This window comes from Lagenorhynchus albirostris, chromosome 17, assembly GCF_949774975.1.
Source record: "Lagenorhynchus albirostris chromosome 17, mLagAlb1.1, whole genome shotgun sequence".
NCBI lineage: Eukaryota > Metazoa > Chordata > Mammalia > Artiodactyla > Delphinidae > Lagenorhynchus > Lagenorhynchus albirostris.
Window position 1 is genome coordinate 60,913,285 of NC_083111.1, and position 10,083 is coordinate 60,923,367.

The 10,083-nt window shown below is 43.6% G+C and overlaps 1 protein-coding gene across 1 annotated transcript; it reads left to right on the forward strand.

Annotated features, from left to right (window-relative positions):
- The first annotated feature begins 3,058 nt into the window (after positions 1-3,058).
- On the forward strand, positions 3,059-7,488 carry AARD (alanine and arginine rich domain containing protein). The gene is made up of 2 exons (XM_060128495.1): positions 3,059-3,385; positions 7,221-7,488. The coding sequence occupies exons 1-2, from the start codon at positions 3,059-3,061 to the stop codon at positions 7,359-7,361; spliced, it is 468 nt and encodes a 155-aa protein (XP_059984478.1). The 3' UTR covers positions 7,362-7,488.
- Positions 7,489-10,083: the final 2,595 nt, after the last annotated feature.

Below are 10,083 nucleotides of genomic sequence, written 5' to 3' on the forward strand. Positions count from 1 at the left end.
TCTAATATCTTCTGGCCTTCATTTTTTTTTTCTGACAGGAAGTCAGCAGTCATTTGATTCACTGTTTACATGTCTATACCATATTTTTCCTGTGGCAGATTAAAAATCTGTCTGCATATTTTTTGATACTCCTTACTTCAAAAGAAGGAGCCTAATTCCCCTCCACTTAAATGGGGTCCAGACTTAGATACTTGATTCTAATAAACAGAATGTGGTGATGCCGTGTGACTTCCAAGACTAGATCATAAAAATATGGTTCAGAACACATATAAAGAGCTTCCATCTGGCTGTCTCTCTCTCTCTCTGTCTTGTTCTGAGGTAGGCTGGCCACTACATCATGAGGGCACTCAAGCAGTCCTAGTAAAGGGTCCACATGGAGAGAAACTAAGGCTTCCCACCAAATACCAGCACCAATTTGCCAGCTATGTGAATGGTCCACCTTGCAAGCAGACCCTCCAGCTCCAATCACATCCAGCTTCGGATAACATTTGACTACAATGTCATGAAAGTCCCAGATCATAATCTAAGCTGTTCCCAAACACTTGTCCACAGAAAAGGTAAGAAATGATGTTTACTGTTGTTTTAAGCCACTAAATTTGGGGATAATTTGTTATGTAGCAATGGATAACTAATAAATTTCCTAACGCAAATGTCTCTGCATATTATATTCACTCTGATTCACCAATGCTTCCATTCATTTTACTCGTATAAAAGAAAAAAAAATTGTAAAATTCAAGATGCACCATGGCTGAAAAAATTGATCTATGGAAAATAATTAACTTGTGATAAAACCAATCTATTCTAAAACACCATTTTGTCTTACTGGTTTACTTTCACAGCCTGAGCACTCTGTATAATACTTGGTATATAAATAAGATACTAAATAACTACTGCTGAATGAATGAATGAATTTGTTCTTTCAGGCTTTAAGCTTCTGGAGGGCAATAATTGTGCTTTATTCACCTTTTTATCTCCCTTACATGGGACAGTGCTTAAATGAACATGCACCGTTCACTGTTTGTTGAATTAAATCAAACTTAACTGAAATTCTTGTTGAAGAAAATGATCTGGAAACAGAAGTGAAAAATCACGGCAGAAAACTAATTTTAAATATTTCTGGACTTCCCTGGTGGTGCAGTGGTTAAGAATCCGCCTGCCAATGCAGGGGACATGAGTTCGAGTCCTGGTCCGGGAAGATCCCACATGCCGCGGAGCAGCTAAGCCCGAGTGCCACAACTGCTGAGCCTGTGCTCTAGAGCCCGCGAGCCACAACTACTGAGCCCATGTGCCACAACTACTGAAGCCCGCGCGCCTAGAGCCCATGCTCCACAACAAAAGCCACCGCAATGAGAAGCCAATGCACCGCAACGAAGAGTAGCCTCCGCTCGCCGCAACTAGAGAAAGCCTGTGCGCAGCAACAAAGACCCAATGCAGCCAAAAATAAATAAATAAATTTATATATAAAAAAATATTTCTACTGCACATTGACTGGTGCTGGTTTTCAAGCCCCACCACCTATCACATATATGCATAAAAACCACAAATTTAAAAAACTTAAATATTTATATTCAGTTAGTTCCTAGTAGACCATATGGATTTTCATAATTTCCACCAAGAGAACACATCTTCAAATGTTTCTAGAGAATCTTTGTGACAAATATACAATGATAGGCATATGACTGTGCTTAGGTTGGAAACTATTGTAAGGGGGCAGAGTGAATTCGGCAGATCATCGGCAGAATTGGTAACCTGCACTGCTCCTTATCCAGTTGAGCCTTAAGCCATTTCCGTAGAGTTGAATTTTATGAGCACAGGGAATTTGAACATTCAGTCATACAACTGAGCAACTTCTTTTCCTCTTTGGGAGGTAGTGTGTACCCAAGGTGTGTCTCAGTGGTTCAGAGCACAAGTCAGACTTCCTAGGTGCAAATCCCAGGCCCACCATTTACCAGTTTTGTGATCTTTGCCTTACAGCTTAACATCTGCCTTAGTTTCCTCACCTGTTAAATACAGAAACGAATAGTACCTTCCTCACAGGGTTATTGTGAAGATAAAATGGGTTAATATATGAAAAGTGCCTGACACACAGTAAACACTAATCACAATTAGCTCTTACTGCCCTCAATACCAATCAGGAACTTGGAACATTGCAGGTGACTTGCAAATCATTATTAAATGAATGATTCATTCTGGGAGTACTGTATGGACATCTCTGCCCCCTTTCTGGATGGGGGGGGGTAGGTATTTGCCTTCTATGATCACACAAAAATTTTGATTGTTTATTCCTTTTTAGAAATTCTCGATTAGATCCAAAAGAGGCAGCTGATTCTGTTCATTGATAAAGGATACACAAGTAATACTGGCACCTGATTACACTGAGTTGGGAATTAGAAAATAACACACGCTGGAGTAAGAGGCATTTTTATTTTTCATTTTAACCCCTTCACAATGTGAAAGTGGCAGAAGGGTGTCAAGTATAGAAAAGAACACGGAGTTTCAGAATCGAAGTGTCTTCTGCATTGCTGGGCTTGTGGAAAGATCATTCTAAGTTTCAAACAGGGCCCAGCTTCTCCCACTTGACTGTGGGCAACGCCTGGGATTGGTACGAGGCCTAATCAGACTTTATATCCACAACACCTGTCACAGTGCCTCAGTCGGTAGAAAGCCAGAGAAAAATATTTTACACGGCTGAAATATTAATACTCGAGGCAACCAGGGCCTCAAACTTTCCATCCGTACCTCAACTTCCACCTACCTGGATGGACCCAAGTCTTCCCTTAGAACGACATTCCAAGGAGCAAGAAAAAGGGGGCCAGTTGAAACCTCTTCTCGGAGTTATGGGAACCACTTCCTTCGTCTGTTGCTAAGGAGGGAAGAAGGACAGAGAGAGGAGGCTGGGGGAAAGGAGCGCCTCTACACAGCGGAGCAATAGCCCCGTCCCACTTGGCAGTGGTCCCGCCGGTTCCATGAGTTACCCCGCCCCCAATCTCACCCGCCCTCATCTCGCACTTGGAAACAAACCCTTAGCAATACAAGCCTGGAACCCAGCGTCTCCGAGATGTCCCTGGGGGACTCCAGCCGCCGCAGAGAGGGAACTTCCCGGGGGCCCCACGGCATCCTAGTTGGCGCCGGGCTCAGGCCCTCAACCCTGCCTTCCTCACGAGGCTTTCCCGGAGGCGGCGAGAGCGTGGCCGGCCCGGAGGAGGCCCCAGCCGCCAGCCCGCTGCTAGAAGACCTCAGGCGGCGGCTGGCGAGCGCCTTCCAGCGGGCGGCGCCGCGCGGCGTCTCGAGGCGCTCGCGGGAGGAGGCGGCGGCGGAGGCGGCGCGGGAGGAGCGGAGCCGGGCGCGCGTCGAGAGCGCCCTGGCCGGGCTGCGCGCCGAGCTGGTGAGCCCGCTGGCGGCCGGCTCTCGGGGCCGCCTCTCCTTCGTCCTCTCCCGGGGCCCCCGGCCGCGGGCCGCGCACGCGCCCCACCGAGGGCTTGGGAGGCCGAGCGCCGCTTTTCCCAGGGAGAGGGTGAGGCCGTGCCGCGTGGGCGAGCTGGGCACTGGCCGTCGATCTTCCCCGACCGTGCCGATGCTCCTGCCTCCCAGGCAGCATCCAGGAGGGAAGCGGGGGAGGGGAGGGGTCCGGCAGGGCCCGAGGTGCTGGCTGGCTGTCGAGGGCTGAGTCTACTAGTGACACACCCGAGACCTCCGTCACCACCCCTCCCCAACTTGTTCTATATTTTTCTACCGCATAGAAAGTTCCCTCTAGGGAACTCATAGTACGTGCATGTTATGGGGCTCGGAGGCGGAAGTTTCAATGAAATGAAATCACAGGATGGATGGAGCGAGTCCATCAGCAACTGTTTCTTTTATTCTGCAAGTTTTATCTTTCCCCTGGGTAAGAATTCAGAAAACAAAAAATGATAATAAGGTATTTTGTAAAACTGTAGCTTTTTAACATTAGGCAGGAGGAACTGTAGGTAAATATTTTAGTTACTGTTTTGTGATTTAAACAATTTCCAAGTTAGGTACAATTTGAAAGAGACAAAATGAATAAGAGCAATTTAAGCTTTAAAACGGTGCTGCCCATGAATATGTGTAGTGGCGATTTGGGAAGTTCTAGTCTTTTGCATTGAATACTAATAAAATGTTAACCGCTACTTTAGAACGGATTCAACCATCAGTCAGTTGCCTGATTTAAGAACCTTAACAGTTTATCTTGTTTCTGAGTTTAAGAAGGGCAAGAAGGTAGTCAATTTAATTTTACCTGTGTTAACAATTTGAATTTGACAAGGTATGTATTCATTCTGACCCAGCCATATCGGAGAAACACATGGTTTTCTTCAGATACCTGAGCAGTGGCTGGGCGAGACCCCTCATTAGTAGAGATGGCCTGGAAGGGGGTGCTATGGACGAGGATGCCCACTGGAAGGCTGAGACCGGGCTTAGTCACCCTGTGCTGCTGACCTGGGGTGTCACCATCCCTCCCATACCTCAGCTGACTCTTTTTTTTTTTTTTTTTTCGGTACGCGGGCCCCTCACTGCTGTGGCCTCTCCCGTTGCGGAGCACAGGCTCCGGACGCGCAGGCTCAGCGGCCATGGCTCACGGGCCCAGCCGGTCCGCGGCATGTGGGATCTTCCCGGACCGGGGCACGAACCCGTGTCCCCTGCATCGGCAGGCGGACTCCCAACCACTGCGCTACCAGGGAAGCCCTCAGCTGACTCATTTAAATCAAGTGAAGAAATTACATTCAGTAAGCTCCGAGGCACTCGAACCTTCACATTCTAACTAGTCGTTCCACTAGCAGGAGTTTTAAGCAAGTAATGCACCGGGGGTGGGGAAGAGGTGGAGAATAAAATTCCAAATAGATGAGGGTTCAAATCCCAGCATTAACATTTACAGGCTCTGCTCTCACTGTTCCTATTACTTTAGGAATGCTAATTAGCAAGTTTGGGTTTCAGCTGTAAAATGGAAATAATAAACTCATAGGATCACTGTAAGTATTGTATGAGTTAATGTTATATAAAGTGCATAGAACACAGACACTACTCAGTGGCTCTTACTGTGTTTTGGTTGTGCCCCCAAAGTGACAGATACATAGGCATGGAAGATCAAGGGTTTTTCTGGAAAGGACGCAAAGAATGTCACACATACACAGATGCTGTGTTCCTGAGATATAGATCATGGTCAACATCGTGGCCAACCATTTCACCATTGTGTGTGACCAGTCATGAAGAAGCAAAAGAATGTGGATCCTCAACACCATCACCACTAGAAGAAGTGGTGATAATGGGCCATTAGGCAGTTTTCTGTAGGAACTGGCACCTATCCATACGTGTATGTCCACACATCATCTGTTAGGGCGGTATTCGTGTAAGGAACAATGATGAACAGGTTCAGTTCATTTAGAGACATGTTGCTACTTATGAAATGTTATTTATGCTATTATGTGTTGTTTGAATTGGTCTTCTTAGTGGCTTGCATTGAATTCCAGGGCCTGTGAGTGAATTCCAGGGGTTCTATATACCTAAAATTGTATGCCAAATTTTGTATGCACATAAAATGCACTCCTTTCATAGCTTTCATTAGATTCTCAGTGGGATCCATGAGGAAAGAAAATTAAGGAATCACTGGTGTTTGACTTTCCTAAACAGGTGTGAGTTACACATACTTTGTTTTGCTTAGATGGTGAGCCATTATCAATAATCCAACTGCTTGATTCTTGGCATGAAGGTATAGGATGGGTGTTCATCAGTTTCTCCATTTAGTCATTCCTTCACTCAGTCTTTTAACAAACACACAGAGAACCCACCATGTTGCGTGAGCAGGCAGTGCACCCCTAGCTGGGGATACAGTTATGAATAAGAACAAACTGTGCTCAAAATCATCAGTCTAGTGTAGGCTGTGTGCTAGGAGAGGCACATGTACAGAACACTGTGGAAGCACAGATAAGGCGAGACAGAGAAGGCTTCTAAGAAGAGCTGGCATCTGGCTGAGCTCAACAGGAAGTGGGTGGCAAGGGGCAGAGCGGGCAGAAGATGTGGCTCAGTACGACGTGTTTATTCTGGGACAGGCAAAGTTTCTGACCAGCTGCAGTGGGAGCTGGTGTGGGAAGAGGGCCAGGAAATAAAGCTGGAAGCATAGGGCAGGTTTATAGGGCGTCCGTTCCACACTGGAGAACAGAAGCTTCCTGTAGGCAAGGTGCCAGGGCTTCTTGTGCTAGTGGTTGTGTTGTTACTGTCTGTTTGCTGGATGTTCATTTACCTTATTCTTTGCAAATTCTTGCTATCAAAGAAATGGTTCCAGGTGCTGAAGAATGAAGAAAAATATGTCAGAGGAAAACTGAAAGAAATTTTATCCAGTGACTTTATTTTGCAAATTAGGAGGGGACCGCCCATATTTGCTTTTTACCAGTGGAATGTCCTGGTTCACCCTGGGGTGGTTTCTTTTGGTGAGTTGATGAGGGGTTTTCAGCAGAGAGAACAGGGTTCTCATGAACTGCATTAAACAAGACCCTAATTGAAGAAATACGCAAATAGTTGATTACTAGTTTTCAACTATAATGCAAAGATTATGTTGGACTAAGCTTTTGTCAGACTGCCTCTTAGGTACATTGCCCGAGAGATCGATCTATTTCTTAATACACGAGGACCTTCACAAACTCCCACTGGAGGGAGGGTATAAATCAGCCTTGCTGTATAACAGATTTCACTCTACAGTGAAAATTGTTAGATTCTATAAGTACACGCAAAGGGGTCGTTAAATGTTTTGCTCAACAGGGAGACCATTTAAAATCCTAAAAACTTGAAATGACAAGTAATCAAGTAAATGGGCCCAGGTCCTGAAAGTTCAGGGGGCCCTGAGCAGTTATCCTGGAGCTCAGAAAGCTCATAGAGATAAATGATTCCCTCGCAGATCACATGCCATTGCTTGGAAACAGCCTTCTATGCACAGGAATTTTTCAAATGGATGGCTCTGTGCATGAGCTTTTTTTGTTTTCATTGCAAGGCCATTTCGAAAGCTATTTGTATATCTGGATTTCACCTTATCGTAGAGAAAGTCAGTTTTATAGTCAGGCCAAACAGTCAGAACTGGAGAATAAGATGAGAAATACGTCTTTCTTGATATCTTATTTTCCTTTCCTACAAAGTCCTTATTTTTCCTGTGCAGAGAGCAGTTTCATTTGATCCATATCTCAGGCTAATAAAAATCCTTATTTTTTTCTAACTTTTAGCTGGAAATGCATTTCCAGAATTGCCAGCTGGCCAGAACTCTGCTGGATTTAAACATGAAAATGCAGCAATTGAAAAAGTATGAACTGGAAATTGCATCAGAATTGCAAAGCTCGGAAGATAATGTCGTGAATATGGAATGAGGAAACGCACAGAAGAAGATCTGAACCCTAAAAATAACATAGACAGCTCTGAAACAATTCTGACAGTAACATTATGGATGCTTTGTGTAAGACTTTAGGGGCAATTTTTAGGCCAAAAGCTTTGACGCCATGGGGAAGTGACAGAAAACATCTACAAGAGGGGAGAGAAAATGGTATGTTGTCAAGTTTTACAGTTATGTATTCATTGTTTTGGCTGGGAAATAGAAGTAAAAAGAATGTACTGAAGAATGCCTTAATGCCAATTTCCAGCATTCTATCTTGTGCCATCTTAACTTTCTGATGTTATCTGAACTTGCAGAATCTGTGTTTGCTTTTGTTCTACTTGATTATTCTTGGTTTATCTGCCCAGTTAGCTGTTCAGTAGCCTTTCCTTCACGTCCTGTCCCCTTTTTGGAGAATTACTCCTGCCTAGATTCCAACCATACCCTTCAGGTAGAGTCTACCATTAAGGGTGTCTCACCTCATTGGATATAGTCACGCAGATCGAGGCAGTTTGATCAACTTGTCCTCAGGAGTTTTTGAACTTGAGCTAAGGGAGCAGATGAGTATTAGAAGCTGATGGGAGAAGCTGTGGAACAGAGGGGCTTGGAAGCTGCTGGTGGCCACCATGTGAGAGAACGGAATCTCTAATATAGGCAGTCAAAACAGCACCACTGAGAGCCCAAAAGGGGAGGGAGAGAGCTGCTCTTCCTTGTCTCAGGTGCAACTTCTTAAATCCCCAGCCCTTGCTGTCATTTGGGTACATGAAAATCCTCCAATAGCCTCCTAATACCATCTCCTTTTGCCTAAGTCAATTGAGTTGGAGTTTTATGACTTGTACACAAATGGTTCCCAACTAACACAATTCCTTTGTTAAGCTTTTAGGAGTTAAAATGGTTCATGTTGAATTAGAATATCTACCTCTACCTTAAAAGTGGTTCCTTCTTAATGTAAAAAATAAAGTTCTTAAAAAAATAGTTGCAGGTCTCAGCGATATTCATAATGGTCATTGTCTGTAAAAATAAATATTAATTTATAAAATGTAAGTCATTTGCATATTTAATTAACAATAAAAATTAGTTCTGGAAGACAAAGAAGAACAGAATGGACATGGTCTTTCTCTTAAATACAAGTCGTTTTATGTGTGTGAGGGTTTGAGGATTATCTGAACAAGTTTAGTTTGTCCTTAACTTTTTTTGATCACTCTAAGTGAATTATTTCAGCTCTTTGGTACTTAATTTCTTCCCTCTGTACAACTGAGGTATTACTACTATGTTCAACTTACAGGACATTGTCAGTGAGCTGTCAGCGATATCCTGATATCTAACCCCTGGATTTCTTGAGAAGTTCTGCATATAAGCCCTTGGCTTATAAACATACAGACTGGTTTCTTAACTTATACTTGTAAAAGAGATTTCCTATAAGTCTCTTCCTCACAGTTATAGAAATTCTGAGGAAAGAGGCAGTGGAATTCCTGTGATCTGTTCTTCGAAAAAGAGTCTACTCAAATGTTGGAGCAGTCATTCTAAAGTACATTTTACAATTTATTATTTACAAATTCTTGTGATTTTGTGTTTAGCAAATACTCAGGATGATTCATTTTATAAGCTCAATTCCTTACAGAATACAGAGTGGCTGACATTGGTTAGCATTCATGTGAATAATTCAATTCTACTAAAAATGTGCTCTCCTGGGAATCAAAAGAAAGAAACAAAAAGAGAACTTCTGAAAATGGATGCATTATTTTTCCCTTTTTTCAGACAGAAAAAAGTCCACCATTTATCGTAAAGTTTTTGTCACCAGTTTTTTGTCCTATCTTTCAGCGATAAACTTTGGATCACTGTATCTTTTAGGAGTGACAAATGGAGAAACAGAATAAGAAAGTCTTTGTTTGGAAGCCCTCATCGGTGGAGGTGGCCTGTGATATCAGCTGTCGATAGAGAGATACAGTGAGAACTTGATACTTGGGACACTATTGCTATTAAATGTTTTTTGCTTTGTTTCCCCTCATAAAGTGAATTCTGCTCTCATACCATATCCCTCATCTTTTTTTTTTTAAGTAGAAGCCAGACTGTGGTTTTTTTTTTTTTTTTTGCGACTGCAATCAGCTGTTTTTTTTTAGCTTGCTGGATCCTGGTCCTGTCTGCTGCACACGGAAAGACAACAGGGACTCCCTTCTAAGGGATGTGGGGAGGCACTTCCAATGGCTACACTTCTTCACTTTCCAGAGTGTTTAAATAAGCTAGAGCAACAGTGTGACATTTTAAAGAACTACGAGGTGGAAGGGACCAAACTACTGCCAGCTGGAGGGGAAAATGAGAAAATAATTATAACCTAAATTATGCAACAGGAAAGCAGTAACTGGATAAGTCGAAGAAAGTAAAATGTTCACCTCAGTAGTGGATAGAGAGGACCAAAGAAGAGAAAATGACAAAAACAGTTTAGCGAGGAAAATGTGGCACTTAGGTTTTTCAAATGACGATTCCTCACAGCTTTAATTACGGGGGGGCTAACCACGTTATCAGGGAACGGGCTTTCACTCTACGGTACTTGGTTAGCATCTACCACTGAAGAGGCGCCAAATTAATTATGACAATTAGGAGCTTTGCATAGGTTGTTAGGCTTCACATCCCTTTACGGGTGGCCTGGATGAATCCACGTCTTGCTTGGCTGGCGAAACTGCTTCTGCTGTAACAGGTGATTCTCGAGCGCCCAGCCGGGG